Below are 17,759 nucleotides of genomic sequence, written 5' to 3' on the forward strand. Positions count from 1 at the left end.
CAGGGAAGCTGGATTAATGAAAGTGGAACAATCAGAATGGAAATAATGAGAATGTTGACACAATGTGGAAAAAATAACCAATGTCACTCAATAATATGTATAGAAATTGTTAAATAGGAACCTAATTTGCTGTGTAAACTTTCACCAAAAACTTAATTAAAAATAAATAAAAGGCATAAATCTATCTTATAATTGTAAACTGAAATTAGGTCATCAAAACTGACAAAAACCAACCTAAAGGCTTTCTTTCTATCCTGCAACCCTACATATTCAGTTACTTCTAAGGCTCCTCCATCCCCTTTAGTCTTCATTTTGCAATTTTGCTAAAGAAGGGTTCACAACTTTCACTGATAAACAACTCAAGAATACATGTGTAAACACAAGTACCACAGTGCCAACTGAGCAATCGGCAACACGAAGTAGCTGGGGATTCCATGCTTTCTTCTCAAAAACTTACTTAGGGCTAGTTCAAATCATAACTTATCATCAATTCCTGCCCCTATAATGTAATGGTGTCTTCTAATAAATCAATTATGTTATACAGACCTTGTTCTATGAAAACAAAATTAAGAAAATGGTAGCATTTCACAAACTTTGGGAAATGAAGGTGTGAAGGAGGGAGAAACAAGTAAACGCATATGAAATTTCTCCTCTTAGATACTATTTCACTCTTGATTATGATAAGAGAATTACAGCTCAAATATTTTTAGAAACTTAAATTTGGTAAAAGTAGAATACAAACAGGACACAGAGTTTCCAAATCACTAGAGGTAAAGAAGAAAATCTCATCACTACAGCAACTATAAGAAAAGAGAAAAGAAAACTATTAGGAAGCATTAGCAAAATATATATAATAAGGTTATAAAATGGACTTCAGAATCTCATACAAAATGTTAACAATCATAATCCTATCTGAAGGCTTCATTCAGTATTAAACATAACTTTTTTGTGTGTGTGCTTATCTGTTTTTCTCAATTTTTTATAAAGAACATGAATTACTTTTGAAATAAGAGAGGAAATCATATAAAAACTAGCTCAGTCAAAACTAAAAGCAAATATCAAACTAGCTTCAAGGAACAATTCCTCAAAGTATACTATTTAAAACCATGTGAATCAAACTTACTGGTTCATAAATTAGACCATCTGCAGATGCAACCATTGTTTCTGCTAAGTCCAATACATCTGCTCCAACATCTGCATAAAAAAGAAATTCGAAGATTCACATTCTATGCTCAGAGTCAAACTATATCTGATATAAACAAATTAAAATGACAAACAGAATATTCCCGAAGTATGTAGAATCACCTTCCAATACTGATTATTTGTTCAAAAGTTAAAACAGTAGGATTATGTACAGCTTAGGTGGAGATTATTTTAAAAATTAAGAATGTTCTTCCACCTCTTGCTCAGTACAGAAGATGACGAGAATGTTGTTGTTGTTGTTGTGTGCTGCTGAGTCAATTCTGACTCACTGCGACACTATATGACGGAGTAGAACTGCCTCATAGGGTTTCCTAGGCTGTAATCTTTAAAGAAGCAAATTGCCAGGTCTTTTCTCCCACAGAGCCGCTGGTGGGTTCAAACCACCAACCTTTTGGTTAGCAGCCAACCGTTTAACCAATGTACCACCAGGGCTCCTTATGATCCAGAATACCATGGTAAAAAGCACAAGCTGAACTGAAGAGCTCTGTAAAAACCAGCAAGAACTGATCAAAAATACTAAATGGCTGTTGCACAAAGTATTAATTACAAGAATTATTCTTGGAGATTAAAAGGTATCTTAAGGCAAAGCTACTGATGCCTTAAAAAAAAAAAAAAAAAAAAAAACAAACAATAAATAGGCAGTTTACTTCGAAGGGCTAAAATTTCTAATGGTATCCAAACATCCAAAATAAGGCAAAATATGATATATTCAGTATTAACACTAACTAAAAGTTCAGATATAAAATATGTCTTTATCTCTTAAAACCACTACCATAAAATAAGGGAAAAATAAAGGAAAGGGGAAAAAAGATTTAAGGCTGTTCTAAGACGGTATTTCCCAGAAACTAATCTCATTAATCGGGTAAAACTATTTTACACTTAAAAATTTTTTTTCTGAACTATTCAATTCTTGATCTCTACTTTACAAGCAATAACTTAAAAGACATTTTTCATGCAAAAGCAACCTCATTTTGGATAGCAATCCTGACATTTTATAGCTGACATATTAACATTTTTCTACTTCTATAAGTATAATCAAGTGAAGCCAGTGAAGAAAACAGAAAAGCATGATGCATCACTATTAAACCAAAAGACTAGGATCTCTATTTTAATACGCAGAGTAAAAGTAAAGGATGACAAACTGAAACAGATAAACAGGATATGTTTATGGAATATGGGTATAAAAACTGGCACTCCAAACAAGAAAAAACAAAGGATATAGTTAACCTAGAACTCTGATTGCAAAAATTTTCCTTTGATTTTCTTATATTTTAATTGTACCAATATGAAGGTTACATTTATTCTCTTTTTAAAGAAGAAATTTAAAGAATTTCAGTTGGAGAGGAAAAACAACTTGTATTATTAAATAACACCACAATAGAATTTTAAAGTACTATAAAAAGAAAATAAAGTTAAAATACAATCAGTGGTTTTTCCTTTTTATTGGTGATTGTTTGAACTATACATGGATTCATCAAGTTGAAGCTATACTTACACTGACACTTCATGGCAACAGTAATATCTATATTGATTCTCAATTTGCTGAAAGACAGAGGTAAAAAGTAGTAGTTACCAAGTAAACAACAAAACGTAAGAAATATGAATCAACTGATCTATGAACAACTTGGATTTCAAACATTATAAAATATGCAGATTAAAACTTAGATAGCATATGCTATGGCCAAAACAAATACACATTACAGGTAAGAGTTCTATTCTGCAATTATTCTAAAAGCCTTCTGATTTCACAGGTTTTAACACAGTATTCTTTAATAATGACAACCCTATGATCAAACCCTATGGTGATCCTAAGTCCAAGTAACTCAGTAAAAGTTTTAACCTCTGTTCACATAAACTTTACATAGAATATTCCTTTAAGAATGTAAAACTTTCATAATCATGAATTAGGAACTACAAGACCTATTCATCAAATAAATACATCAGGCATTATGCTAGATGCCCTACAAATATTATCTTCTTTATTCTTATCACAGGCCTATAAAGTAGACAGCTTCACAATTTTGCAAATAAGCCACTGGGGCTCAGACCGGTATAAATGACTGGCTTAAGATCACATAACCATTAAAGCGGCACACTGGGAACTAAGTCTGTATGACTAAGGATAAATGCAATCAAACTTGCAGATAAAATTCATCTGATACTTAAAAGTTTTGCATGGCCTTTCAAAAAGCCACAACCATGGTTTTATTTTCCATTGATTACTTCAAATAAAATTAATTTTCAAACACCAGAATTAATTCTTCAATATGATCTAAGCACTATGAATAACAGAACTGGTATAATGAAATTCAGTCCTATACTTCTATCAAAACTATTTTCACTCTAATAATATATCTTCTTTTAATTGGAATTTTAGGCTTTGAGTCTTAAAGCTGTCTAGAGTTTCAAAACTATGGCTCCAAAAAGCCCTCGGGTTTAGGCTCAGGAGATACTAAAGGAAAAGGCCAAGCAGAGAGGTTTCTGAGCATTGCCACCATACTTATGCAGTGAATTACATAAGACTTCATTTGAAACAAAGTGTTTCTTATTGCTAAAAACAAATGAAATGAGAACAATAACCTCCTTGAAAACGAATTGTATCTAGAATAATACTCATGTTACAGATGAAGAAACTGAGGTCCAAGAGAAGTAAGCTGTGTGACTTGGTCAAGCTTACACATTAATTTACAAATGTTTACTCGTTAATTCTCATAAACTCCATGAGAAAGGCACTATAATTATTCTTCTCATTTTACAGAAAAGGAAACTGAAGCACACACCCATATAGGTTTAGTACCTTTCCTAAAGTAATGCAGCTAGCAAATGGCAGAGCCAGGATTGGAACTGAGAACTACGTCTCCCTATCTAATGTAAACTTAATATTATAAACCTGTTATCTCCAATCAATTAAAAAATCTGAATAAGACAAATAAAAAAATATAAAGTATATTTTATCTCTTAATTAAGCTACTATATTTTCAAAGGTGTAGAAGTGATGTTACTTAACATAAAAATTTAGATTAAATATAATTTATAGAAACCAAGTTATAAGTGTAATACAGCGTATCTTTAGACAATTTATTTTCCAGTTTAAACGGTTATTTCAAACTCTAAGGAGTAAAATATTTCAAAACATTAAACAATTTCCTTCTTAATGAACATTTAAGAAAAATCACATTATGGCTCTCCTAACCTTCTCAAGCAAGCACATAATAAATCAGAGAATCTTCCTTTTAGAATTTAACTAGTATTTAAATGTTTGATTCTAAAAGTTTTCACCTAATAAATGCAATTAATGAGTAACTTTCAAGACTACTTCGAAAGTAAAATAAATCAAGTATAAAAAATAAGACATTTTTAAAAAGGTTTTTTTTAAAAGGTTTTATCTTTAAAACAAATGGAATCTAAAAACACTTCAAGAAGAAAAAAATAGTTACCTAGAAAAATCCTTGTCTACTTCATACTCATACTTCATCCATGTATCCTGATACACTGAAAATTCCATTATGGTTAATAAAGCCATAGTGGTAAATGCTATTAGAGAAACTGAGAAATCAAAAAGAAAGAAAATTAAAACAATCGGAAACTATTTTAAGTGAGATTTAAATTAGCAAAAAAATGGACTCACTGATTGCCATTTGAATGAATAGCATAAAAGGATTTTTTTTTATTGTTTGTTATAGGAATTTTTTTCTAAAACGGCTCAAAAATGAAAATTTAATGAGCAGAAACATTTGTACTGTTGAGAAAGTATTTTATTTCTTCAATTTTAAGGACATCTCTCACTAAACAGATTTGCCAAAATATTACAAGACATCAAAGTTTTACTTTCTCACATAAAGTAATGTCACAGACATGATAAATAAAAGCATAAATTTTATGGTTAAAAAAAAAAAAAAAAAAAAAAAAACCCAAATCCGTCAAGTCAATTCCGACTCATAGTGACCCTACAGGACAGAGGAAAACTGCCCCAGAGGGTTTCCAAGGAGCTCCTGGCAGATTCGAACTGCTGACCTTTTGGTTAGCAGCCGAACTCTTAACCATTACACCAGCAGGGTTTCCAAATTTTAGAAAATAATGACTTCATAATCAAAAATGTATCCATATTAAAAAAACAAAACAACCTAGCCTAATTTCTTAATCCTGAAAAGCCACAATAATCTGTGCACCAGAAAGTTAAATAATATCTCTAAGACTCTAATAAAAATCTCCTCTAATTAATCTGCAATCTTCTAGATACATCATCTACTTTACAAAAGCAAGTAAAAGATCTGCTAAAAAGGGAAGAACTATCTACTATGACAAAAGAAACTTTAAAGGGATCGTGCAACAAAAACTTGCACTATTTTCCTTAACAAAACTTAATCACAAGAGATTACAAACGGCAAGTAACTATTAACAGTTTACCAAATGAAGTGTCACTCCTACGTGAAATATGTTATTTAATGAACTCTTCAAGGGAAAGTAATAATAGTAAATATTGTTATAGTCTCATATTTTCCTCATATATTTTACTATTTATTTTAACAAACACAACTGTGTCAGGTGCTGCTCTAAATATTTTATTAATATTAACTCATTTAATCATTAAGCAACCCTACATGGTAAATATTATTGATTTCATGGGAGAAGAAACTAAGGCTAGATAGATTAACTTCCCCAAGTTCACACAGTTAGGAAGGGCAGAGGTGGATCTGAATCCAGAGAGTCTGGTTTCAAAGTCTAAGCTCTTATCTACCCATTACACCAGTGCTACCTCTCTTCAGTTAAGTGAAATTAAGAATTACAATGTCTTAACAGATTTACTCTTAACCAACATAGGACTAAGGCAGTTTCAACATCATTAAATAACTTTTTCCAACTTCAATTCTTGTTAATGTAATTATATATAACTGAAGAGTGCTAAGGCAGGAAAACTGGATTAATTCATTCAGTAAAGTTTTAATAAACACTGTTAAATGTATCAGTTGCACTGGGTTAGATACCATACAGAATACAAATAAGACCAGAGCAAACAATGAGACATGAGGACAGACAGACCAATTAAACAGACCGATTACACTTACTGCACAATTCACTGATGAATTCCTCCTCATGGCTACATCTCTGTATTGTTGTTAACTCAATCACTCAAAATTGCACTTAGTGAAGGAGTTTTCATTTGAACTGATACTTACCTGTACCACCACTGGCTGAAGTCTCTACATAGCTCTCAGGAACTTTCGGAAAGGCATCCAACTCTTTCACCAAATTTAAGGTTTTTTTCCGATTCAGTCGCCTCATCTTCAGGAAAACCCTCCCCTTCTTCCTTCATATAGTTATGCTAAGGAGTAAACAAATAAAGAAATAAATGACTCCCCTAAAAAGATAAAAGGTTTCTTCTTTCTCTCTATGAATTATGCATCCAATTATATTTTAGGATAACTGACAAATGTCCTCGGAACAAGTTAATGTCCTCATCCCTCCTTGGGTATCCACACTACTGCATTATCCATACATACACACGCATTAATTAGCAAACACAATGTGAAAAACACACTTAATCACATTTGTAATATTTAAATACAAAATTAAATATTTTTCTGCTATTAAATTGACAAATATATAAAAATAACACATTCCCAGTAATGAAACCTATGAAGTGAAATAGGCATGGTGACACATTGCCAACGAAACTACTAATATCAGTCCCTCTCCCTTTGACCAAGTACATTCCTTTTTCAGGACTATATCCTAAAGAAATAATCTAGGTTGGTACAAAAATTTGATTATGAGAATATTTCTCATGGTGTTATTTTTATTTTTAAATATTGAAAACTGAAAGATACCTGTGGTATCCAATATCCAAATTATGGTGAATTAACAAGGTCTGAATCTAGTACCTACTAAAAATCTTCTAAAAGAAAGCATTTAATGGCATAAAAAAAATTCATCATACATTGAGAAGACAAGACTAGAAGGCTGTATGGTCCTAATTTTATGCGAGACACAGCAAAGATATACAAGAAACGAACTGAAAGACTATACAGCAAAATGTTAAAAAAGATCATGGAAGGATTTTAATTGTCTTCTTTATAGAATTTTGGACTTTCCAAATTAATCTATTTTTATAATAAAAATATTATTTACAAATTGACTGCTTGTTATTACCTTTTTGATCAGCATTCCAGCTACATCTAAAATACATTATTAAAAAGCCAAACAATTGATAACTGAATTCTCAAATACATAATTTTTATAAGACTGCTTTATATTAATAATACTGTGAGTAGTACTATAAAGCACTCCTAGAAATCAAAGTTGTATTAATAAAATCAACACATAATAGCAGATTAAATCAGATGGTTGCAAAAGTCACTATAAGAAAAATAATGTTTCTGGAATAAAGCAGAAAGACCTGTCTGAAATCCAATGGGTAGGATTCTTATAAAAAGAATAGGTCGTAGAAAGAACACACAAGGAGAAAAAATGAGGGCCAGAGAAGCAAAAACTGTCAGCAATCATGAGCACTGTCCAAAAGACAGCAAGACCCGACCAGGGACACTACTAATCAGTCCATGGACTAGCTACTGCCCTAAAGTGAAGTTGGATACGTTAATTAGGTGGATTTCATTTGCCACTAACAACATCCAACTAACTCCCCTTGCTGATTCGATGGTCACAACACAGCCTTCAGATTATGATGCTGCTCCTCACGTACATGGTTTTCCTAAAGAAAAAAAACATGTAGACAATATAGATGACAGCATTGTGATCCCCATGACAGTTATAAAACTGGTATTCTTATTTGTAAATTAAGCTTCTGAGTGTTACGCATAAACCAGGCCCCTAGTCTGTTCAACTCTGACAAAGTAAATTTAATTTCTGTTATCTGCTTAGTGGTAACCGTACCAAGATTGACCCTTCTTCAATCTTTCAATTTCTACTCACTGTTTCTCACTGGAGTTAAATATTAAGTATGTTCAAGCCTCTTATCTTTAAAACAAAATAATACATTTTAAGGACAATTCACACTCAAAGGTCTAAAAATGAACACTTCCTCTTCCCTCTCAAATCTGTTTCTCCTCCTGTGGGCCCCATCTTAAATAATGATGACACCAGGCATCCAGCTGCACAAGCCAGAAACCTGGTTTATATCCTCAGACTTAGGCTCTTCTTAAATTTCTCTCAAGTCTGTCTATCCTCTCTTCTCCAGGCCCACTGAGAAGTTCCTTACTAGGACCCTAGTCCCTACCGCCACAATCAATCTCTGGATTGCTGCAACAACCTCCAATCTTCAACCTTTCAATTCACTCACGGTACTACAACCAATATCTTTTTAATATATAGACTGAATCATATACCTTTTCTCTTAAAATCTTAGCTTCCCTTTGCACTTGAAGGAGTTTAGACTCCATCCCACATGGTTTACAAAGCCCAAGAACCAGAACCTGCTTACCTCTCTCTTCAAACTCAATTCCTCGAAATCTAAGTTCCAGGCATACTGAATCACTTTCAATTCCTTAAACATGCTGTTCCCTCTGCCAGAAATCCTTTTCCCACCTCTTCATTAGGCTAACTCCTACATATTCTTCTAGTCCCAGCCTAGATTTCTCTCCCTCAAGAGAAAAAAACTTCTCATGACCCTCAAAATCTGTGTGCTCCTAGAACACCCACTGACCTTATCACACAATTTCTAACTACTTGTTTATTTTGTCATTGGACTATTAGGGTGAGAACCATGTCTGACTTGATCATATCTCTAATGCCTGACACAGCAGGTATATAATAAATATCTACTGAGGGAAAGAAGAAAGGGAGGGAAGAAAGGAAATCCATGAACATCCATGGTAGCACAGCTTTCAAACTCACAAAAACTGTCATACTTGGCAAAGTAAATATACACAAATATAAGATCCACGAGGAGAAGGATTTTTCTCTTTTGTACACTGCAGTATCCCCATCACCTAGAACAGTGGCTAGCACACAGTAGGTATAGCATTGTTGAGCAAATGAACAGTGAACTCTACTCTCAAAGCTGTTATATTTTTATAAGAAACTTTGTAAATGCCTTGTTTTAAATTATATATTAAGTGTAAAGATATGACAAGCAGCTAGTTTTATAACTAACAATGTCACATGGCCTATTCAGCACTCCTCCCTTGCAAGTCTAGGTAGTATATTCCATCTGGCTATTTCCCAGCTCCCAGCATCCTTCATCCCTATTTTTCATGATTGCTATTCTACAACCAAGCACCCTGCCACTCTGCTACTCCTCCTGTCCCATTCCTGTAAGCTCAGCACTAACTTACCTCCAGGAAACTCATTCCATCTCTACTAATCGTCATTCTACTCTATATGCCACTGTTCTGACATGAGCAACTTATCAAATAATTTTGTTTGCCTAAAAGCAATTCATCTACTTCCTGTCTTTATTAAACCTGATCTTCTGCCTTCCAATCCTTACTTCATTTGAGAATCACATGGTAAAGAAGTAGCATGTTTTTTCCTGATTTCTCAACCATCTCTTCCCTTTTGAAGTTTACTTTCTCCTAATAATAATAACAGCTAACACACATACGACAGTTAAAATTATAGCTAACTTTCATATTTTGTGCTAGGTATTATTCTAAGCACTTTATATATATGAATTCATTTAATCGCCTAAACAACTTCATGAAGTTGACATTATCTTTATAGATGAGGAAACTGAGGAATAGAACAGTCAACTTATTTTCTCAGTATCACACACCAACTGGTAGAAACTGTTTTTGATCCTAAGTAGCTTCGCTGCAGAGTCCATGCTCCAAACCATGGGGCACACTGCATCTCACTTTAGTACTTACTGGCCATCTTCTACTAACATTTGAATATATTTATAATTTCATTAATGACTTCAGCACGTGGATCATTCGATATGCCTCTCCTCTGTCCCACTGCATCACCATCCTCTGAAACTCATGATCCTAAGGCACTTATCCTATGGCATTCCTTCACAGTGATAACCCTTTTACCATGTAAGTTTAACAGTTCTACTCCGGTGATCTTCATCTTATTTCTACACAAAGCCAAACACAAGCAAGGCCGGGTGTGGATTCTCATCTCCTAAAATTGTTCTACCTCTAAAATCTAAAACACTGATTTTCCTCCCTGAATAGAACCCATTACTCTTCAAGCTCTTCAATTATATGAGCAGCACAGAAACTGCTCTTCATTTTCACTGGGATCTCAATCCCTTGGACTCCTCCCAGTTCTCTAATTCCAGTCTTTTCATTCCTACTTGCCTCTGTATCCAAGGTGGTCAACCATTTTCAAAAATGCATTTAAAAGTACCATTGACAAGTGATTCCCAGAAGTCAACACCATTCTAAGACAAAGTTTTCTATTCTATAGCTAAATGAAAAAACCAAGGAAAATGTAGCACATTTTTAAAAAGCTACATATATTCAGTTTAAAAACCCATCCTTTATATTATTTCCTTCCTTTATTGTGTGTCAAATGCCCTTTCTCTTATGAAAAGATGATAAAAATAGTAAACAGGATTTTTCTTTTGTTTGGGGATATCCTAATTTAGAAAAATTAAAAGCTACAAAGTCAGTCCTCACGTCTAGCCCCCTTCCCTGTTTTTTTTTTTTCTTTTCTTTTGGTACTGGCCAAAATCTAAAATGTTAACACTCCTGGTTGTGCAGGGGTTGCGTTGGTTGGTCCTGCTGTTCATACTTGGAAAATCTCCAGTACCATATCTCTGTTTTCTTCACTCTCTCTCATAAACTGCTCCATGTTTTAAAAACAAACAAACAAATTTCAGGAAGTCATTGATGATAACTGAGATTAATATAAGGCTTTGAAAAACTACATTTAAAAGAAAACCACCTTTCATGCTGGAACACAGATAGACATTAATCAATACTCCAAGCAATTTCATACAACCTATATTTCATTATTGTGCCCACTGGAATATAATGATACTACTATCAGATGCTTTACCGATATTAAAATATAGATTTCATGACACATTTTACAGACTGCTCAATTAGGTTTTATTACTTCTCCAAATAACAACGGAGACACATTTTATTTCCTGCTACCCAAGTTTTATGAGTTAATTTCTGTTTTTTATATATATCTGGCAATATGAGAACTTTAACTGGTTGATATATATGGCCATTAATGAAAATGAGAAAGGAGACAGAAAAAATATTATTCAGGCTATAGATGGACTTCAGAAACTAAAAGTCAAACTACAACTTATCTGTAGTTTTAAATTATTTCATCATAATGCATCAGACCATTTTACAATAGAAAACTTTTTATGAAAGATAGCTTAGTTTCACTTTACAAACACTAGAAGTGCAAAAAAAAGTTATTTTTGTTTTAAAACTTAGACCTTTTACAAGAGTCAAATGTTACATATTCAAAAATTCAGTTTACCTTAACATAGTTAAAGTATGTCTATTGCTGCTGTTAGCTGCTGTTGAGTCAGCCCTCAACCCATGGTGATCCCATACACAAGGGGATGAAACTGTTGTGATCAACAGGGTTTTCACAGGCTGAGTTTTGGAAGCAGATCACCAGGCCTTTCTTCCTAGTCCGTCTTAGGCTGGAAGCTGTGCTGAAACCTGCTCAGCATCATAGCAACACACAAGCCTCCAGTGAAAGATGAGTCATGGTTGCTCTTGAGGTACACTGGCCAGGAATTGAACTAAGGCCTCCCAAATAGGTGAGAATTCTACCACTGAACCACACTGCCCTCAACATAAATCTAGTAACCTTCTAAGTGATAAAAAGGTTTACTTGGAAGCTGAATAAGATGGTATAATTGTGAGTTTTGTGATCAGAAAACTTGGGTTTCTTTCTAGGCACTTACTAGCTATATGACAAATTTGGAAAGCTCCTTAACTTCTCAGAATCCTCTATTTTAAAAATAGGAGGGGGGATATAATAGGGACCTCAACTTTTAATCAAGATAAAAACAAAGCACTGTTTTAATAAATGTTTCTAATTCTCAAAAGAAATGCTAAGATTTGTAGGATATTTAGATTTCGATGTTAAAGTATTTGCGGAGACAGAAAGTGTACCTGAGGTTAGTTGATTATCTCGTGGACAGAGTGAGGATGGTATAAACTGACAGAATAAACTTCAGAAGAAGAGACTATACAGTAAAGACAACACAACACTCCAGAAGTACCTAGTAGCAATGTGAACAAAGACAGGTACAATTGTCCTCGAAGAATGTGTTGACTATAGTAGCTATTCTTCAAAAGTGTACAAAATTAAAAGAAGTATAAGGCATGTGTGAGGAAAAGGTCAAGGATACATGAAATACATTTACAGTAGAATGAATGTTCCCAAAAGCAAAAAGAATGGGATAACAAAGCAGCTAGAGAAGTAAGTAGAGCTGACCTACTCCAATAAGACAAGATGGGAGAGTAGTAGAAGCGAGGATTTCGTGTTTTAGTAATTAAGAGAGAATAAAAGAGTAAGAAAGGAAGCAATTGAAGATGGAGTATAACGGCATATTATCCATAAAGAAAGGGGAATGTTTAATCAATTCTGGGGACAGAAATAAGCAATTTTACAAGGTATTTTGTTCAGTCTATATTTTGCCTAAGTCCCAAAGCAACCTTTTGTGAGTAAAAATAAAGTAAAAAATATTAACCAGAGCTAGCATTTAATGAGTGCTCACTCTATGCCTAATATTGCTCTTAGTGTGTTGTAATTCTCACAAACACCCTACGAGCTGGTATTATTTCCATTTTACAGAGAGGAAAGAAACAGAGAGGACAAATTAGGCACCCAGACTCAGACCCACTTGTCTCTAGTGATGCCAACTCTGACTCATGGTGACCCCATGTGTGTCAGAGTAGAACTGTGCTCCATACAGTTTTCAAAGGCTGATTTTTCAGAAGTAGAGCACCAGGCCTTTCTTCCGAGGCTCCTCTGGGTGGACTCAACCCTCTAACTTTTCGGTTAGCAGCCAAGCACAATTACAGTCAAGCGCAATCACCATCCAGGCAATCTGAACTGGGCACAGAGGTCAAATAATTTGCTCACCATCACAGTAAGGGGCAGACTCAGAACAAATACTGGAAAACTGTTAAATAGGATTTGTCGCTGGCAAAGATTGCCTAAGAGTAACTGCTATAAATGAGTTTCACCATATCTCTTCCATTTAAATCACGAACCCTCAAAGAAAACAATTTTTTGGTAGTTCACCTTCCCTCTTCCACCCCAGACTAGACCTGATTTCCTTTGAGAGATCTTTCAAACTTGACACATTTTTTTATGAGTTGTACCACGACGCAAGACTCAGTTGTACACTAAAGTCTGCTATCAAAAGATAAAAGTTGTTCCCCACCACTGAAACCATGGAATTTCTAGTTCAAACATTTTTCCTCTAAGAGAACTGGAATAATCAAATTAATTTAATATATCAATAAACAAATTAGGTAAATAACCATACGTCCTTTCGTGAATAAACCTTTAGAATGGGTGTATATACCACAGTTCGATGCTGAAGGCTAGGCGATTACTTGAAATACTGAAATACGACATCAAACACATAAGTAGATTCTGTTTTTAATTGTAACTTTAAATGCTTCTGAAAGCCAGTCTTGCAACATTTCAACAAATATTATGTAACTCTGCCTTAAATCTCGACGGCACTAAATCCTAAATATAAAAGTTATTTAAACGTGTTGTCTCAAACAATGACATATCAACTCTATTTACTACTGATACCGAAGGCTAACCCACCAAGAGTTGACGTGTATCTTCCCAGTGCTTCCTGCGCTAAAAAAAGTACTGACACGCGGTCCGGTCTTTTCTAGCATCGCACTCGGTCTTACCCCTGTATTTTCCCAAGCGGTGTGCGAAACTCTCCTTTGAGGCGAGGGCAAATTCGCGTTCTTTCTTAAAGAGAGAGAGAGCAATGTGCTGCCAAAAATGTGGCATTTGTCTGAATGGGGGGTGGGGAGCCAGACACTAGAGAGGACCAGAACACTACCCAGCTGGTCTTCACAACGCGGGACCCTCTTCGCCTGGGAACGAGAGGAGCCACCGGGACACCCGAGCACCGTGAGAAGCAGTGGGTCAGGGTCAGTGCCCAGCAAGAAAGCACCTGAACTCGAAATCGAGTTAAAAGACAGCGCAAAGCCACACGAATCTGGGAGACTGGATCCCCCGGTCGCAGCACTGCCCAGGGTCCTGCCAGTAACGCCCCCGGTAGAGGTGGAGCGGCTCCTCCGCCGGGTCCTCTGTCCAGAGAAGAGCGATGAAGACAAATAGCCAACCCCATGTCAGGCGCTTAGCCTCTTAACCGTATTCACGCCCTCAACAGCCCTGGAAAAACCTAGGAAACAGCACCCGGCGGGGTTCCAGTATTTTACCTTGTGTTACAGCCTCAACCGGCCGCCATGTTTCACAGAAGCCCGGGTCGCCCGGGCTCCCGTGTACCCAGAAATATCGCGAGAACCAAAGAGGACCACGAGCATTGAAAAACGTCAGAAGGGGACTCTCGCGATATTCCCTTTGCTTACGAAGCGCTGATGGAAGCAAGAGGCGAGCCCAAAATAAAAGGGGCGTGGGTAAACGGAACTGAGGTTGAGACTTGAGTTTACTTGTAACCACGTGGGTGCCCCGAATTTGCTTGCCCGGTTAAAAGCTCTGCTGCTAAGCAAGAGGATAGGCAGTTCCTGCGAATCCTGGGGCAGTTCTACTCTGTTCTGTAGGGTTACTATGAGTCGAAATCAACTTGACTGCAACGGGTTTGGTTTTGAACGGGTTTAGGAAGGGAGAAGGAGCCCTGGGGTGCTAACCTAAAGGCCTGTGGTTCAAACCTGTCAGCTGCTCCATGGGAGAAAGATGTGGCCTTCTGTTTCCATAAAGATTTACAGCCTTAGAAAACCCTATGGGGCAGTTCTGCTCTGCCCTATAGAGTTGCTGTGAGTTGGAACTGACTCCATGGCAGTGGGTTTGGTTTGTTCGGAGGAAGGGAGAGGTTATCTTCCCACTGACAAGAGACCACAGAATGAATCTCAACTCACACCCTACTTCTTTAGGAATGAGGGCCTTGGGTGCAGAAATTAACACTTGCAACCCTAATGTGTATCACTCCAATATGCACCCTGTTTTGTGTCTTTACCACTCATTTCACCTGGTCAAGAACAGTTAAACTTCCTTTTTCAGACATAGGCAACACTTTTGATTATTTGTTTAATGTTTTTTTCTTCCAGATAGTAAGCTCCTTAAAAAAACACATCTGCCTTCCTCATGCTTACATTTAGTAAGCACTTTTAAATACTTTGCCTGCTTTATCTCATTTAATACTCAACAGTCTTGTGAAGTAGTACCATTATTCTACTTTTTAGTAAATAAAAAAATTGAGCTGCAGAGCCGCTAAGTAAACCCAGGGTCAGACAGCTGGGAAAGTCAGGGAAATTTATGCTTTTCATCACAATACTACACTTGGCTTTAAAGGAGTAAATTACATTGTTTTATTTACCTAATTTACCTTTATTGAGCCCATAGAAGCAGCAATCAAGAAATCAAATGACATATTGCATTAGGCAAATCTGCTGCAAGAGACCGTTTCAAAGTGTTAAAAAGCAAAGATGTCACTTTGAGGACTAAAGTGCACCTGACACAAGCGATGGTATTTTCAATCACCTCATATGCATGGGAAAGTTAAGCAATGAACAAGGAAGACTAAAGCAGAGTTGATGTCTTTGAATTATGGTACTGGCAAAGAATATTGAAAATACCATGGACTGCCAGAAAAATGAACAAATCTGTTTTGGAAGAAGTAAAGCCAGAATGCTCCTTAGAAGCAAGGATGGCAAGACTTGGTCTCACGTGCTTTGGCATGTTATCAGGAGGGACCAGTCCTTGGAGAAGGACAAAATGCTTGGCTTCAACAATGGGTTCAAACATAGCAATGATTGTGAGGATGCTGCAGGACCAGACAGTGTTTTGTTCTGTTGTACATAGGGTCGCTAGGAGTCGGAACTGACTCGATGGCACCTAATAACAACAACCTTTACTGAAACATGAAATCACTTTAAATTGAAACTATCCCAGAAAGTAAGGGCAGATAAGCAGTTTCCACTAATGCAACTTTATTTTCATACTTTCATGTCATGGTTAGTCCAGTTAAATTGATTTATAAGTTCCCACCTCCTTTACATATTGAGAAGAAGCATAGCTTAGTGGGTAAGAACAGAGACACTGGAGCCAAGAATTCCTGGCTTAAAATTCCAGGGCACATTATTTAATCTCTTTGTGTCTCGGTTTCCTTATCTGTAAAATGGGCATGATAATGTCTCCTAGGGTCGTTATGAAGATTAAGTGAATTAATATATCTAAAATCCTTCTTTATTTTAGCCACAAAGGCATCAGCAGCTCTTCCTTCCTTGTGGGGCTGAGATTTATGGGCTCTTGATTGGCTCGAGGCTGATTGTTGTTTACTTGGTTACACCTGATCCCTGGTCTCCAGGGTAATCTACTTTGAGGGTAACAATTATCCCTGAGTGCTAGATTTCCCACAATAGCAAAACTGCCTAATTTGATCCTGCCTATTTAAAAAATAACTCACCATCTTCAAAGCTTCCAAATGAAGACTAAACCTAATTAGTTTACCCTGAAGATTGAAACTTTGCATACTTTAAAAGGGATGAGTACTTAATCCTATGTTACTGCTTATGTTAGATTTAGAAAATAATTTTATTTTGGTTTTGTTTGTTTGTTTCAATCTATTCAAGTTGGAATTATATGCAGAAAGAACCAGGAGATAGTTCCTAGACTGGGATTAACAACTGCTGCAGAACAACGTGCATTTACATATAGTTTTTTTTTTTTTTTTTCTTCTCTACAGTTTCAGTAAAAGTTTTAGCAAGGGATGGCCAGAAGAGGTCCCAAGACTATGGCCTTGAGTTACTCTTCAAACCTTGATTTGATCCTCTGATGTCATCTTTGAACTAAGCAACAGTTCAGCTTAAAAAAGTAAAGATTGCAGAGCCGGAGAAAGATGGCAAAGTGAGTACAGGCTCCCATTTACTCCCCCAACAACTAACCCACTGAATAACAAATAAAAAGCACAGACTGAGATCACAGAATTCCAGACAGCAGCTGAGGCATTGGAGAGGTTGGAGAGTCGGGGTTAGTCCACATGCGGGGGAGAGGAGGAGCAAGGATGGCACAAAAGCTGGGAGAAACTACCCTCTAACACTGGGAGTGCTTGCTCATAACAGCCATTTTGGGACAGGGCTCAGTAACACCCTAAACAGGGAACATGGAAAAGGAGCTAAACTGAGGAAGCTGTAGCCCGATATTTTTACGGAGGCACAAATCGGCCATGGGAGTTTGTGGGCTATGTAGTGGGGAGGAGGCAAAGGAGACTGTGGCACTGCAAGAGAGTGCTGTTGAATCTTGCTGAGGCCCCAGACGTACGGACACTGGGACCGGGAGGAACCCCAAGGGCAGCAGGGCAAGAGGAACACTTCAGTCTGACAGGGAGACAAATGGACACTGTGGGTGAGCCTGTGGAGGGGCGCTCATGAGGGAAAGACATAGAGAGTACC

At 36.2% G+C, this 17,759-nt stretch overlaps 1 protein-coding gene across 4 annotated transcripts in view; it reads right to left on the reverse strand.

The window, feature by feature from the left end:
* The window catches only part of ERGIC2 (ERGIC and golgi 2), a 46,447-nt gene extending 31,786 nt beyond the window's left edge, over positions 1-14,661 (reverse strand). For 2 of the 4 annotated variants that reach the window (XM_023738065.1, XM_023738064.1), the window contains exons 1-5: positions 14,571-14,650; positions 6,381-6,526; positions 4,641-4,749; positions 2,699-2,745; positions 1,124-1,194 (exon numbers count right to left, since the gene is read on the reverse strand). In XM_023738065.1, coding sequence (XP_023593833.1) covers positions 1,124-1,194; positions 2,699-2,745; positions 4,641-4,749; positions 6,381-6,486 — 333 coding nt within the window. In that variant the 5' untranslated portion in view covers positions 6,487-6,526; positions 14,571-14,650. Of the gene's footprint in view, positions 1-1,123; positions 1,195-2,698; positions 2,746-4,640; positions 4,750-6,269; positions 6,354-6,380; positions 6,527-14,570 lie in introns of those variants that run through there. The other 2 variants (XM_004383611.2, XM_023738066.1) reach the window with 2 other exon arrangements.
* Between the last annotated feature and the right edge of the window lie 3,098 nt (positions 14,662-17,759).

Source organism: Trichechus manatus, unplaced genomic scaffold, assembly GCF_000243295.1.
Source record: "Trichechus manatus latirostris isolate Lorelei unplaced genomic scaffold, TriManLat1.0 scaffold00112, whole genome shotgun sequence".
NCBI lineage: Eukaryota > Metazoa > Chordata > Mammalia > Sirenia > Trichechidae > Trichechus > Trichechus manatus.